The sequence below is a fragment of the Anoplopoma fimbria genome, chromosome 3 (genome assembly GCF_027596085.1).
Source record: "Anoplopoma fimbria isolate UVic2021 breed Golden Eagle Sablefish chromosome 3, Afim_UVic_2022, whole genome shotgun sequence".
In the NCBI taxonomy this organism is placed as follows: Eukaryota; Metazoa; Chordata; class Actinopteri; order Perciformes; family Anoplopomatidae; genus Anoplopoma; species Anoplopoma fimbria.
The window spans coordinates 16,883,972-16,900,199 of record NC_072451.1 but is presented as its reverse complement, the minus strand read 5'-3'; the positions used below and the strand labels follow the sequence as shown (position 1 = coordinate 16,900,199).

The following is a 16,228-nucleotide window of genomic DNA, read 5'->3' as shown; positions in this document are numbered from 1 at the left end:
AAGCACTGACTTGTCCTGAAAATATTTTTTAATTTGTGAATTTAGGTTCATGTCAGTTTGGCATTAAAATGCTAAAATGATTTGGTATAGCTGATTTGTTTAAGTTGAACACAAACTACTGTAATTATCTATTGCAGTCATAGGATTCCACCATATTTAAAATATGCATAACTTGCCATGCATAAGCTTTACTTCATCACTAAAATGTATAATCTTCTCTCAACAGATCAATCCATGACCTCTTACATTTTCTCCGGCGACACCCTTATGACAATGGGCTGATAGTGTTCTTTCATCATCCAATTACAACTAACCCAGAACAAGCCCAAAGCAGCACTTCTCCTGATGTCGGAAGATTCAGACTCCAAGCCCTATTGCTTCGCGGTGCTGGAGGACCAGGATGGAGCCTCATGCAGCTCCATGCCAAGGGGGGCCTCAGGGTGCCCCTCCATGGCACAGCTGCACCGGATGAGTGGCTACAGCCAAGGTGGGCCTGACTTGGGCCTCCCCTCGGAGGGCAGTGACAGCAGCGGTCAGGACCCTCCCGCCCCGCAGCACAAGCATCGCAAGAACGCCCGCTCCAGGTCGCTCCCCGAAGAGGACGTGGAGATGAAGAGCAGTGGGTCCAGCGGGAGCGGAACCGAGTCACACGGCAATGAAAGCCATGGCAACGAGAGTCACGGCAACGAGAGCCACGGCCACGAGTCAGTGGGCAGCTCCAATGGGACCAGTAAAGACTCGGCACTGCTGGAATCTTCTGAAAGCAACAAGAGGTCAGTGGTGGTTGTTTGTTTTTCTGGCGTACTAACTGTGATCGTGAATAAAAGAGGGAGAGAGAGAGACTAGATAGGGGAGCTACTGTTCTTGTAAGCAGGATATCAGGAGACATGAAATGAGGTGAAGGTTACTTTTCGAAAGAAAGACTTGTTTTGTTGTGTGTTTTTTAAGAACTGCCCATGTTATGGTCAAACAGCTGATTGTAAAATAAGTTCTGCAGATTCATCCACATAATCATAAAGCACACTGAAGTATAAAAGCAGTATAAAGTATTAAATACAAAGGGGGTATATGCATTAATTGTGATGCAGTGCCAACACCAATATATATTTTTAAGCCTAACTGTTAACATCTAACAGGAGGTCAGCAGGAAAGATAGAAACAAATAAATACAAATCACAGCTGTAATGGCTCAAGGACAAAGGGTCAGCAGGGTAGTTAACCTTGACAGATTCATATATAGGCTGACGTCTTTTAAGTAAAAAAAAACGAAAAATGTCCACTTTTCCTTCCATCACCACAGTTGGGACATAATGAATGCAGCCACCAGCGTCAGATGTGTTTGTCAGGGTTGCCTAATGTCTGTAGATTAGTGAGCCAAGGCCTCAGTGATGGCCATCAAGGAACTGGTTTGAAACAGAAGTGAACCCGCTCGATCGGTTTTATCTGACCATGAGAGTTTACCTGCAAAACTAAAATGTGAACATAGATTGATTTGGATAAAAGCTTTTCAGTTACATTCTTGTTAACGCATGAGCACGTTCTTAAAGGGAAGTTTTAAATAAACCTGACCAAATACATGCTGCTCCTCATAACATTTTACTCTGAGCCAAAACAGTATAAACTTCAATCCACATCACCAAAATGATGTTATTATCACTCACTTAACTGGATCTCCTGCCACCTCACATCACATACAAGTTAGTCACGTTTCTTTTCTGGCCCGTTTTTGTCATTTTGGGCTCTGGCAGACTATAATGGCCATTTTGACTACTTTATGGTTGACCTCCTAATATTAGATACATTCTGATGTTATTTGATTACTGTTATTTAAGCAATACAGCCCACCTCTAAAACACCAATATTACTTTTTTGAGCCTGTTGAACCACCTTTTCAAAAATGTTTAGGCGACATAGTTAAATATATGTCAGCCAGCCCTCCTTTGCTCTCAGTCTGTAGATAAACACCATATAAACTCTAAAGGGATTTGGTTGACTCATAATCATAGAACCAAATTCTACCAAGATGTGACCAAAGTGCCCCGAAATAGGTTCAGACACAAAGGCAAAAGCAGGTCTCAAGCAGTGGAAAAAAATAATGACTGTTCCTCACAGTAGGAAGATATGGACTGAAATCATCTGGGAGGCTGGCTTTCTCTTAATGCCAGATGGGTTGTCGCAACCCCTTGTTATTGCCACAGCAACGCTATGTTTGTCTGTGTTTGTCACTGGGTGGAGCCAGCAGCTCTCATGGTCTTTCTCTCTGACTTTCAGCTCTGTCTTTCTTGCCTCGCCTAACCTTTTGAATCCATGTCTTTTTTTTTTTTTAAATCACCCTTCCTGTCTTTATCTTACATTGTTCTCACGCACACACCAGTATTCAATTGAACTTGAGTCCCGTAAGTTACTCCCTCAACTACAAATCTAATATAATACTTGACGTCCAAAACTTTTCCTAATTTAGATATAAAGCCAGCATGTAGAGTAATTTGGTGGCTTCTGTGGACAAAAAAAAAGTCACCATTGATTTACTCAAAATGTATTCATATAGTTATATAGTTAATTTATAGTCATCATACAAAATGGAAAAACAACAGATTTAAGACCACTCAAGTTCGTCTTTGTCTTATCCTGTATTCAAGCATCTGATGAGGTAAAAGTTAAATTATCACACAATTTTGAGTTGGAATCCGGGGGGGCCAATTAGAGTGTTGGGGTGGCACTGAGCACCTTAGCAGCAGAAGGTGTCTCAGCTAGGTGAGAAGTAGAGGTGTGCGTGTGCGTGTGCGTGCGTGCGTGCGTGCGTGCGTGACTGCTTCAGATATAACCAAAAATGATGCCAATACTTTTGGAACCAAACAGACGACCGGCTCAATTTTGATTCAGTAAGGGAGGAGTTGAAATCAGTAGAATAGTTGCGAGTCTCTCCCTCCTGTCTGTGACTTTCTTTGAGAAGATTAAAGTTATATTTTTGAGCTCTATTTGGTAGCAAAAATGTTGAATTGTCCTTCTCTTCCCCACAGCTCGAACTCTCACAGTCCGTCTCCTCCCAGCAGCTCAAACGCCTTCAGCCTGCTGAGCTCAGAGCAGGACAACCCTTCAACCAGCGGCTGCAGGTTAGAGCACTGACCACCACTGTAACACCGAAAACAATCCCATCCCTTCATAGGACAATGTTTCGTTCTTAGTTTACCACCAAATGACTTTAGGCTTAAAATATGCTTCACATTCTCTATAATTAGCTTTTAAGAAATCTGAAATATCTGACTTGCCGCTGTGCGTGTGATTGTGCAACTTGCAGTAGTCAGGAGTCTGCCAAAGCCAAGACCCAGAAAGAGATGATTAAAACTCTGAAAGAGCTGAAGCTTCACCTGCCCTCTGAGAAGAGACACAATAGCAAGTCCTCCACTTTGAACACCCTGAAGTACGCCCTGCGATGTGTCAAACAAGTGGAAGGTAAGGTGCTTTCATATGTCCCTGTTTGTGGCCTCTCTGCTACGCTCTTATGTGTTAATGTCAACAACTACAGTGCTTTTTATAGGGTCTGTTCCTATTTGGTTCTTCAAGTTGTCTGTAGTGTGGTAATTAACTCCACAATAATGAGGACACTCATGAAAGAAGCTATTTTTAAGCTATAATAAGAATATCTTTCTTTGGAAATCAGGAAGCATAGTAGCTAAATGAGATCCAAGAAATATATAAAGACGTGACTTTGCGTAGGAGGGAACATTGTGTTGGCAGATTAATGGGTAATGGTCTGTAAAGGCTTCATTCTACCCTGCATAAATGTTTACAGATTGAAGTGGGCGGGTAGAGGTTTGTTGTACAGAATATGACGCATTATAGCGTAGCTCTGAGGCATTTGTAATCATAAATCATCACAATAGATCATCTTTTTGTTATATCAGTTTCCACATACCATCTATTATTTATTGTACATTGTGCTGTGATCAGACTTTTTAATAAAATCACTATCTGTGTGTTGCAGCCAATGAGGAATATTACCAGCTGCTGATGACCAACGACAGTCAACCTTCAGGCCTGGATGTATCCTCTTATACGATAGAGGAGATCGACAGCATTACTTCTGAATACACCCTCAAAAACAACGTGAGTCACTGGAGTATATTTATCTACTTTTGTAAAGATTGCTAACAAAAGTACTTTAATTCGAGCAGTTGGGTACAAGTTTTCTCATTAATCCCGCCATTTGGATTTCCTCAACAGGACATTTTTGCAGTGGCAGTTTCTCTCATCTCTGGAAGGATAGTCTACATTTCGGATCAGGCTGCCTCCATCCTCAACTGCAAGAGAGAAGTGTTCAAGAACAGCAAGTTTGTGGAGTTCTTGACGCCGCAGGATGTTAGTGTGTTCTACAGCTTCACAACGCCATACCGCCTGCCCTCCTGGAGCATGTGCACTGGAGCAGGTAAATATATGTAACAGCTAGGCAGCTCTCTGAAGGACGCAGTGCCAATAAAATGCTCTAGATTATACACTTTAGTGATATAGGAAGATCAGTCACGCTGTCACGCTGTCACATTCCTCAAATTGCTTTTTCATACTTTAGAAAATGTATTTGGGAATAAAATGACTGTGAATTTTTTTTTTTTATAGATTTGTCCCCCATATGCCTGGAATTGTTTTTGTTTGCGCATCAACTTAAGCCTCAACTCTGTTTATATTCATTGCATTTATGTACAGACCGGCACTCTTCTGTGATGTTTTTTGATGGAATTAATCTTCATCACCTGCTGGAGACCACGATTAGCATTTAGCGGGATCAAGTTGCTTTTGAATTAAAACATTTATTTTTTACCGTTTTAGAGTCATCACCACCTGACTGCATGCAGGAGAAGTCCTTCTTCTGTCGTATCAGGTGGGTGTTTGTTGGTTCAAACACAGCGTCGGGCCATCTGCTGCTCGAACCTGTCTGTAGTTTTTATTCATACTTTCATTCCACTATTGACATCATTTGCTTGTAGACTGTGAATAACATTCAGACAGACAGACAAACGCACACCTCAGTGTACGTGTAAGAACTTTCCATTCACTCTTTTCCTTTTTTTCAAACACACAATCTCATTCTGATGAAAGATGAAATAAGAATCAATACTCTTTAGTTCCCAAACTCTGAAGAACAGAAATAACAGAATAAACAGGCATCACTCTCATTGATTGAATACAGATATGGATGGAAACATAGCTAAACACTGCCCCCTTGTGACCCTGGACAGACACTATTTATAAAGACTTGTGCTTCAAGGCCTGAGCAGTACCTTCAATCTTTTCTTCTGTCTAATTTCTAGTGGTGGTAAGGAGTGTGAGGGCGATCTGCAGTACTATCCATTCCGCATGACACCCTATCGGATGAAGGTCCAAGACACAGTGCATGCAGAAGACCAGTTCTGCTGCCTCCTGCTGGCAGAGCGGGTTCACTCTGGTTATGATGGTGAGAACGATTCTATTTGTTTAATGGTGGTCCAAATTCATGCTGTGTCATTTTGACACAGCATGAATTTGCTGTTGGAGTACATTTTTGTGTCATACTTTGCATTCCCTATACTTTTCTGTATTTTCAACTGAACCCATTTAGAAAAAAAATTCAGATTTGGTTATTAAGATGTGGGAAAAGTATTTATTATTCTGAAGTAGACAATTCTGTTCCGTCAAGGCAGTTTTGTTTATTTTTCCCCAAAACACAAACTACTGTCTGAAATGGCTTAACAATCCATAAACATACAACATCTTTGGACAGATAAAGAAAATAAAGGAAAATATCTTATTAATAAAAAATAATATTTAAAACTGTGTTGAGTTTTTACTTATGCTGACAGCTCATAACTTTGAAAATGATATTTGAGATGGAAGAGACATTAATAATGAAAACATTTTCTCTTTCGTAAAGCGCCCCGAATTCCAACAGACAAACGCATCTTCACCACCACACACACTCCGAGTTGTGTGTTTCAAGATGTAGATGAGAGGTAAGCCATTGTGGAGTGTTTTTATTTATAAGTTAAAAGTTCTGAGTATCTGAGCACAAAACACCCAGCTATCAGAGGATAAGAGAATTTATGCAATTGCTTGCCAACTAACAGAGCGATGTGTTTTTTGCGTATCAGGGCGGTTCCTCTCCTCGGGTACCTCCCCCAGGACCTGATTGGCACACCGGTCCTCCTCCACCTTCATCCCAATGACCGACCGATTATGTTGGCCATTCACAGAAAGAGTGAGTCTTCAGAATGAAATAGATTTCAGTATAAGTGTCTGCACCAGAAATCTGTCCCGATCATTATTTGACTCTGATATTTTGGCTTCCTCTGCAGTTCTTCAATTTGCAGGACAACCCTTTGACCACTCATCCATCCGCTTCTGTGCACGAAATGGAGAATACATCATTCTTGACACCAGCTGGTCCAGTTTCGTCAACCCCTGGAGTCGCAAAGTGTCCTTCGTTATTGGAAGACACAAAGTGCGCATGTGAGTATTACTGTCTTTCTGATGTACCGTCCGTCATATTGGCTGTCAATAAGACGCTCTTTGAATGTTTCGTAGAAAGAAATGTATGAACATGGTTTTGTTGTATCTTGATCTTCTGATGTGCTTTTTGTTTACTAGGGCTCCTGTGAATGAAGATGTTTTTGTTGGCCCGCTGTCTGCTGTCCGTGAGATGAAGACCATGGAGTCTGACATCCAGGAGATTACTGAGCAGATCCATCGGCTCCTGCTACAGGTGAGATTGGATAAAGATGTATAGAAATCAAAAACACACAGTATTGATTATAGAAGAAGCGATTATTAATCATTGAAGAGATGCAAATGCTAATATATATACAGCTGAGGGATTAGAGCAACATATTACATCCAAAAAAACTAATTTGATTTAAAAAAACAGAACACATCAGGGTGGAAATTGTAAAAACTATTTTCTTTTAACTGTCTTTCCTCTCTATATCTGTGATCAGCCGGTCCATAACAGTGGATCCAGTGGCTACAGTTGTCTGAACAGAAATGATCTTGTTGGCATGAGCTCCTCTAGCGAGAGCCTTAACAACGGCAGCGGGAGCAAGATCCGACAAGAGGACGAGGAAATGAGCGGCAAAGCCAGACCGGTGAGTAAAAAGACCTAGTAATAGTACAATGTATTTCAGCCCATGTCGTTCTGCATCACTACAGGGCGATATGGCAATAAAATATACTGGGTTGTTGAACTTAACACATTAACCAACCGACCTGATTGTTCTTAGACTGAACAGCAGGATAAATCCACTTAAGCCCTGAGTGAAATATTAATTTAACCAAGTTAATTTTGGTCCGATTCTATATCACTGTATTTTTGGATTGAAAAGTCTACGAAAAATGTCCGAAAAACATAAGTGAAATAAGAGTACTGTGTATCTATTTCACAGCGAACTTTTCAAGAAATCTGTAAAGGAATACATCTTCAGAAGAGCCAGGAGCATCAAACAACCAAACACGACAACAAGAAAAGCAATGGCAGTAAGTCCAGCTGACAACTACCTGCATATTTTCTTTGTAAATAGTTGAGAAAGATTGTCTGAGCTGAAAATTGTTGGTAAAATGTCCTATCCGTGTAAAATTTGCCTAAATCCTGGAGTAGCCACTAACTCCTGGTCCTTCTCCAGTAGAGTCTGTACAGAAGTGCTCATCTGTGGTGCGGCCAAAAGACTCCTCAGCTCCCCTCACCTGGAAGGAGACGGGGAACACTATGGAGGAGAGTAGGTCCTCTTCCCAGGAGGAGACGGCCTTCAATGACCAGAACGCCTACTCCTACCAGCAGATCAGCTGTCTGGACAGTGTTGTCAGGTAAAGACATGATTTTAAAGAATGGTTTGAATAATGTCATAGACCAAACCTTTTCATTTTCACCGCTTTGTTTGTGATATTACCTACTCTTGCAGATATCTAGTTTATTATAATTAAAGGTGATTTGTTATGATTGCTGCAGGTACCTGGAGAGCTGTAATGTTCCCATCACAATGAAGAGGAAGTGCCACTCTTCCTCTAACACCACGTCCTCAGATGAGGACAAACATAAAGGACCCAACAGCATGCAGGTGCCTGAAGGTATGTGTCCAAACTACCACGAAACATTAGCAGACACTTATTGTCATCTCATGATACAAAGCTACGGCCTTTCCTTTAAACTTCTCTCTCAGATTCTACAATGCCAGTTCCTTGTCAGTATCTCTTGTTCTCTGGTCTCTTTGGCAGAACCAGCCTTGTTGAAGGATCAGTCTGCTCTCTCCGCTTTGGATGATCGAGACAAAAAGTCCAGTGACGCGGCCACTGCAGTTGTGGGCACTTCGCTGCCCCTACCTGTACCTAACAAACCAGAAAGTGTGGTGTCCATAACCAGCCAGTGTAGCTACAGTAGCACCATAGTGCATGTTGGGGACAAGAAACCTCAACCAGAGTCAGGTACAGTGCCGTAAAAAAAAATATTCGCTTCCCACCTGATTTCTTATATTGTTGCATATTTATCAAACAAATATGTCAGATCTTCTTCTAATATAGCTCATCGTTTAATTGACATAAGGAACAAAGTAATCCAAAAATCACCCATTTGAAAAAGGATTGGCCACTTAGTGTTAAATACTTGTACAATTTTGATATCACTTCTTTGCATACATTTTCAAGCATCAGCTACGTTTTTGAAGATCTGAAACTACTCAGTGTGACGAATATGCAGACACAGAAGAAATCAGGATGGTGCAAATTGTTTTTCACAGCACTGTAAATCCAACGTCATGTCTTTCCATGTGTGTATGTGTATGTGTGTTATCAGTGGATGCTTGGCAGCTTGTATCTCAAACACAAAAAAAGTCATCTCTTCCCATTATGTCAAATTTTTAGCTCTACTCAATGTTCACCAAACGTTTGCAGGGTTATTGGGTCCCGTCCAAAATAGTGGTGGTGATAAGATTTATTTTCAATTTAAAAGCTGTAAGAATGTGCAATATATCAGTTACTATCCAAACAATAAGAATAAAAACAAGGATAGTAATGATAATCTAGAGTTTCGTCTCACAGTTGGTATGGAGTGAAAGTTTAATCAACTGACCAGATTAACATTCAAACTAAAAAAGTCTTCGACGATGATGAACGGAAAGAAAAAACGTACCTGTGCAAATTGTTGTCAATTTAGCACAAATACAAAACGCTACTATTTCAATAGCCACTGTAGTAATCATTGTAACCACTGAAAAAGCCGGACTCAAGGCTAAATAATCTACTCTTGATGGAAATATGTAAGTGATTATTATCTGTGGCCCATCAAGGGGGATCCCAAGGTCTTTTTTCATAGGTCCCTGTTATTGCCATTGCAATGCATGATCAACATCGCTGTTGTCATTGTCGTTGTCACTGCAAAAGTTGTGTCTCATTATCCTCCATTTTTCATTGCTTTAGAGTATGTTAAAGTCTTTCTCCACTGTCACCCTCTGACATACAGAGATCATAGAGGATGTCCCAGGAACAGGAGAGACGGTAGAATCCAGCCAGAGCCCCAGGGCTCCTCTCTATGTTGTTTCACCTCCTAGTCAGGAGAGGGAGTCCTACAAGAAACTGGGCTTGACCAAGCAGGTTTTGGCAGCCCATACGCAGAAGGAGGAGCAGACCTTTCTTTATCGCGTCAGGGAGCTTCGAGGACTCACTGCACTCAAAGAAAACTGCTCTCAGTACCTGGAGCGTCAGAGAGAACAGATCGCCAGCGATGGTAGCTACGACCACCACACTGACACATCATATCAAAAAACTTTAAAGGATAATGCCAGTTTATTACAACTTGGGTGTTATGTTTGTAGTTTCTATCTGTAATAATAATATATTACAGCCCAAGTTGATTGCTGGTGTTTTTGCCACATATAACTATACACTGTGTAGTGTATTCTTCTACTCTCTCTTTGATAACTCATACTTGCCTCTTACTGGCAAATTGTAAAGTTCTCAAACAGAATCACTTTTGTTTAATTCAAAAATGACTCAACACATTGTTTTTAATCCTCTCCAACCTCTAGCTGCACCTGCTGCTCAGTCCTCCAAGCAGGGTCGACCGACTGTGGAGCCTAACGTGCGGCGAGGCACACGGAATAAGAGGACCAAGTCGAAGCGAGCGAAGCAGATGGAGTCCTCAGATAGCACGGTGTCCCATCACAGACAGCAACATGTGCGGCCTCCTCTTCTAAACCACGGCCTTAACCCAACCTCCTGGTCTCGCTCTGACACCTCACAGTCAACTTTTCCCATTGCCTACCCCTCCGTGATGCCAGGCTACCCCCTCCAGGTTTACCCCAGAGCCAGTTCCATAGCTCCCTGCACAGACGCCACTCTACAGGGCTTCGGGGACAGTCAGGGCACCCAGGCCCCTCCCTGTGCCCCACCCATTCATCCTGCTCCCTACACCGCCCCCATGGTCGCCCCCATTGTGGCTCTAATGTTGCCCATGCCCTTCGCACCAATGGCCCCCGGACTGCCGCCTCCACAGCCAGTGTACCACGCAGCCCCTGCCGGCTTCCCCACCCAGTTGCAACCTTTTGGGCAGGCTGCCTTTCCAGGACAGGGACCTTTCACGTCTCCGCCTCCCTTCACCGTTCAGAGCCAGTTCAGCCCTCAGAACCAATTTGCTCTTCAAGCAGGCTACCCGACCACATCGTTCTACTTCCCTCCATCCTCGGAAACCTCAAAGGCCCCCGTGGTGGAGGGCCAGTCTCGCTCCTCTACGCCCCAGTCTGGAGGAGGGGGAGGCCCGGCGTCCCCGCCCCTCTTCCAGTCTCGCTGCAGCTCGCCCCTCAACCTGCTGGAGCTGGAGCTGTCTGTGGAACGACACGACAGCACGGTGCTCTCTTCTGGAGGACAAGGGAATAATGCTGCTGAAAGGGAGAAAGGCGCAAATGGCAGCCAGGCCATGGAGAGGGAGCTCAAGAAGGTAAGGAAACAAACCTCTTTCTGTTGGCTTTCCCCTTTTCTTATCATTTTCTTTCCTTCCCCTCCCCAAGTATCCTAATGCCTAAGTCTGATATTCTTCACCAGTAACATTCTTAAACTGTCAGGATGACATTTCAATACCTCACTGAACTTTATCAATCTGGGTTGTTTGAACCCCTTTTTGTATATGTAGCATGTTCCCCTGAGACATTCATCCATATGTCTCTCAGCCTTTTGCAATTTAATGCCATCGTCACGCTGATTCAGTATTAAAATGCGGCGTTTTGGGTTTTTTTTCCTGTTGTATTGCTATGCCATATGTAAAATCAAGTCAGTCTGGACTCCTCAGATGAAATGTGGCCCAGGGTGTTAACACATGATGTTATTATCCCTTACACCCTTTAGCCGTCTGTCAGTCTCCTTGGTCCACCTGGACCCTTGTATTGCGAGGGCTCGCCTTGTGTCCGTGAGCGTTTGTCCTGGGATAAAGTGTGCTCTAGACTGAGGGCTTGCAGCAAAGAGGTAGGCAAATCATCAGAAAACCTCCACACTTCTCCAATCCCATTCCTTCCTGATTCCATATGTCAATTATACCTGTAACAGTTTCTCTGTTTTCCTTGTAATGACTGGTGATAAGCTTTTTTAATCTTGCATTGTTCTTGCAGTCACCTTTTGCCACGAGTGACATTGATTTTAACTAAAGCATTAAAAAGAGAAGCTGTATGAAGACATAATCTGACATTGTGAAAACAAGTGATATATTGAGTTACTTAAAAATGTACACAAAGTTACACCTACAAATGTATTATTGTACATGTGTTGTACACTATATGTATAACCGCACAAGCATATACTCTTTGATTTTTGCATGCCTAAACCAAACCGAGCTTGAACATTACAATTAATTAGCAGCGGAAACCAAAAGAAAAACATCGGTTATTGTTTTATCTGTATTATAATATAATTAAATGTGAACAGGACCACAAAAAGTACTTTGTTACACATAAATGCAATCATGTCTTTCCAAATTCCTAAAGTTATTGTACATACTCTTATATAAGGATTTTCTCTACTTAAAATTAGCAGCTATATTAATCACCTGGTATTGTGTACCAGGTCATTGACGAGGTGGGCAATTTCCAATGCTCACTGCAATATACTCCCAGTTGAGTCTATATGCAGAGGTGTCATTTGACACAGCCATTGATACTGCACCTGGATGGAAAGTTCTACAGTCTGCTGGCCAAAGCTATGAAGTCAAGCTCCTCTTTAATGGAATCGCTTTTATGTTTTTTTCGTTTTTGCAGGCAAGTTCACGCGGCGACGGGAACAACAGTGACGCCAACTCTTTGTCCAGCGACATGTTGGACATAATTCTTCACGAGGACTCCTGCTCCGGCACTGGCTCAGCCACCTCAGGGTCCATTGGCTCAGGGTCCAACGGCTGTGGAACTTCAGCCAGTGGGACGTCCAACAGTGGGACATCTAAAAGCAGGACGTCAGCCAGTGGGACCTCCGGCAGTGGAACAGGTCTGTGCCTAAGTTTCAATTTTATGTATGTGATGAGATAAGTTTAACATTCTCATGGATAATTGAGCAGGAAAAACTGAATACAAGTAGCCGTATGGAAAGTAGAAAACACAGAATTTTAGTATTCAATTAGTAGTAGTAAGTGCTGAATCTGTTTTTACTTTTAGTTCATGTTTATAGTCATAGGCTTATTAATATACAGCCCATATCACAAGATTTACAGATGTGAGCACATGTTTACAAAAATATGTTCCATAAGCATACTTAAAGTTTTGTTTCAAAAGTATTAATACCGTGCAATTTGGGTGTTTCAGGAAGCAACAACAGTAGTAAATACTTTGGCAGCGTGGACTCCTCCCAGAACAGCAAGAAGGTCAATGGTCACTTGAGCGGCGGCGAGGGAAGGCTTGTGGAGATGTACCAGAGAGAACACTTACCACTGCAGGACCCGCTGTGGCTGCTCCCTGCCAACACAGACGAAAAGATCATGATGACCTATGAGCTGCCCTTGCGGTGAGTACGAGGACAGGGGACAGTGAGGAGTAGGATAGATGCACAGTAGGTAACTACTGTTTGATAGTTTATCAACCTTCTGTTAGTTATTGCAGGATAAGGGTAAGCATCCAGACATACTGTAATCCTCATTAATAGACTGTTCACAGACAATGGAGGATGTGTGTGAAGCTAGGAGACAGAAAACCTCAGAAAGAAGTGATGATTAGTCTGTGAGCTGTTAGTCCTGTTACTTCATTTGCACTTAGGTTTGTACTGTCTTGGGTTTTGCAACACCTTTGAGCAGCACCAGTAAATATATACTGATAAACCCCTTTTTAATAAAAACATCCAGTGTAAATGGTTGTTCAGCATGTGTTGATAGTTTGACAGTTGCATTGCTCGTTTTTGAAGGACAACATATTAGAAAAAGAAACAAGAATCAGGAACGCTAAGCACGATTGATGCAGGGACATTGTTTGACCACTAGATGGCACCCTTACATTAACACAGTCAGTAGGTAAGAGGTGCCTGATATTTAATTAGACTGTGAACTTGCAGCTGGTTCTCTAAGGTTTCAGTGACATATTGTTGTTTTCACCATAAGTGATTCTCCATCCAACTCTCCTATTTGCAAACCCAACCTTTCATGAAGGTTTGTCTGATACATCTGTTGGATAGAGTATTGATTGTGGCTGTTTATGTGTTTGCTGTATCTGCAGTGACAACCAAAGAGTGCTCAGAGAGGACCAAGAGCAGCTGAGGCTGCTGCAGAAGAATCAGCCATGCTTTTCAGAGGAGCAGAAGAAGGAGCTGATGGAGGTTTACCCCTGGTTTAAGAAGGGAATTCTGCCCAAGGCCATAGACATCAAGGTAGAATTATTATTTTTATTTTTTTAATTCAATTCAGTTCAGTTCATTTCTTTAGTTTGGCTTTAAAATGTAAAGTTTTTTCACCCTTGGTTTATTGACAGTTCTTTAACTGGTGAAAGTAATTTGAACATGTGGACTTTTAAAGCAACAGTATTTTTCTAAATACATGACTGTTGTTCATATGCTGGTCAGAGTTTATCTGTTTTGTGTTTGGATTATATTTGTTAGGTTTCTTTGTTTTGGCTTGAGATGTTTCTTGATAAAAGCATACATAGTCAAAATGGCACAACCCCATCTATCTCATCGTTTCTCAGACGCAAACATTTTTCTACGTCACTTCTTAACTTCTCATTTTGTCTGTGCTGCTCAGGCGTGCTCCTGTTGTGATGCCGCCTCAGGGGAAGCAGCAGCGGCGGAGGATCGGCCAGACCTGGACATCGGTGAAACAGAGACGGGGGAGGTCGGCTGCCAGCGGAGGCCAAGAGAGGAACCCTCTAACGCTCTCTCAGACAAAACCAGCTAGACAAAAACTGAACCAATATTTTTATAGTGACACTTATCCACCTTCAGCCTCTTGTTCTGTACGACTGTGAAAAGGGACCTACTTTTACACGAAGCATCATACAGGCACTTTGCTTTTAATGCAACGCTCTTCATGAATGTCTGTCAAAGAAAAACTCTCAACAGTCAAGCCTCTTGCGAATATACCGGTGCCGAACTCTGTGACTTTGTATGTTTATTTATTTGTTTCTGTGTAGCACTTAACAAAGCGCAGCATATGCACTGATCAGGAGATGCCGAGCCCAGCAAGTGAAACACGTCATGTGCTCTTACAGCAGGCAGCGCATTAGAGGTCAAATGAACACCCACCACCTGGAGGCTGCCTCGCTCCCATGCCAGGAAGTGGCTCTGTGTTGCTCTAACTGCTGCAGTTAATGATACATTCATCATTTGGACAGTTGGAGTTAAGTTTCATTCACTCCTGTCATGCAAAGGCATCAAGCACCAAATTAGCCCACAAGTGCACTTTGTGGGATGCACTGGAGGGAGGGGGAAAACATGAGTGACACTCATGTTACATCTGTAGTAGTTGCCTAAATTACTTGCTGGTGTTGCATTTAGTCTCTGATAGGAAAATGCAAAAAGTACAGTATCCCCCTCTGAGATGAAGTGAAGTCTAGGTATATAATTTAAATGCCTAACTACATACGTTACTGATCCTTAGTCACCATGGAGTTGAAAATACTTTTGAGACTGCACTGAGAAAAGTACAATCAGGCGGGCTAGCTAGCGAGATACATTTTACCCACCAATCCATCAAGTATTGTTTCTGAGAATTTATTATTACAAATTCCCATTTTTGGAACCAACTGTGTCACAGTACCTAATGCAGCTTCAAGTTTTCATTCTTTATGCATATTTTCATGCAGCATCTGTTTCAGTATCAACTGTGAAACTGTGCCTCTCATTTAACGAAACGATCTATCTAATGCATTTCAATGCATGTGTGAATGTTTGTAACAGCCTTTGACTCTGAGTGTGTATATATATATATTATTTTTTACATACACCAATTGTTTCTGTATAAAGAGATTTTTGTTTTAAAGTTATTTCTGGAAAATATATCTTTAAAAAAAACATGCAGGACCAAAATTGTTAATATTTAATAATTTAAATACTATTTTTAAAATGGGATCATTCAGACAAATCCCACCATGGACTATAAACATACTAGAGAAGTATGTTGTTTATGGTGGGTGATACATATAAAGTAAGTGGAGAATATTGATGTTTCACCAGTTTTAAAAGTGTGCCACATAACACTTGAAATGGCCTGATGTTGCCCCTCATAAATATGGAAGAGAGCCTCCTGAGCATCCTGTGGAAGTGTCTGAAGCTCATTACCGTTTTTGTGTGGTCACCTCAGAAGTCGAAGTTTAGGGTTATTGCACTGGTATAAAGAATCTCAGACAGATGTCAAGTGACTGTGTGGAGGGATTTCCTTCACTTTGAAGCTCATATCATCTCATCTGAGACGAAACTGTGCTCTCCTCGGCAACTTGGAACATTTCCTGAATGTTGTCATTTGTCTTTCTGTTATTTGAACAGACGCTGACAACAATGCACTTTTTTTTTTTTCATATTGTATTTGCGAATGATCTGTTTGTTCGATTTTTCTCTAAATAAAGTGTTGCCGAATTAACAGTGGGGTTAGGTGTATTTGTGAAATGTTTGATTAAAACAGTTTCTACCTTGCATACAGGCTCGACGAGCAATGCATATTAGGTTCAAATAGACAAATGCTAGATGTTTGATTGCAGCTGTTAATGGACCAATGAGCAGTTAATGAGTAGTTTACAAAATGATTTGGAAGAAGATTGCCTTC

At 41.8% G+C, this 16,228-nt stretch overlaps 1 protein-coding gene across 3 annotated transcripts; it reads left to right on the top strand.

Moving 5' to 3' along the window:
• The first annotated feature begins 230 nt into the window (after positions 1-230).
• per2 (period circadian clock 2) lies at positions 231-16,031 on the top strand. Of its 3 annotated transcripts, none has more exons than XM_054623615.1 (23): positions 231-773; positions 3,021-3,113; positions 3,299-3,453; positions 3,986-4,107; positions 4,225-4,426; positions 4,825-4,876; positions 5,307-5,449; positions 5,906-5,984; positions 6,123-6,229; positions 6,327-6,480; positions 6,619-6,733; positions 6,966-7,112; positions 7,410-7,500; positions 7,650-7,827; positions 7,970-8,088; positions 8,236-8,442; positions 9,476-9,739; positions 10,041-10,948; positions 11,353-11,469; positions 12,255-12,477; positions 12,792-12,990; positions 13,692-13,842; positions 14,213-16,031. In XM_054623615.1, exons 1-23 carry the CDS (start codon positions 346-348, stop codon positions 14,363-14,365), a joined length of 4,407 nt encoding a protein of 1,468 aa, XP_054479590.1. In that variant the 5' UTR covers positions 231-345; the 3' UTR covers positions 14,366-16,031. The 3 variants fall into 3 exon arrangements, with proteins under 3 accessions (XP_054479590.1, XP_054479582.1, XP_054479599.1); XM_054623607.1 differs by having other exon boundaries at positions 7,647-7,827; XM_054623624.1 differs by lacking the exon at positions 8,236-8,442 and having other exon boundaries at positions 7,647-7,827.
• Positions 16,032-16,228: the final 197 nt, after the last annotated feature.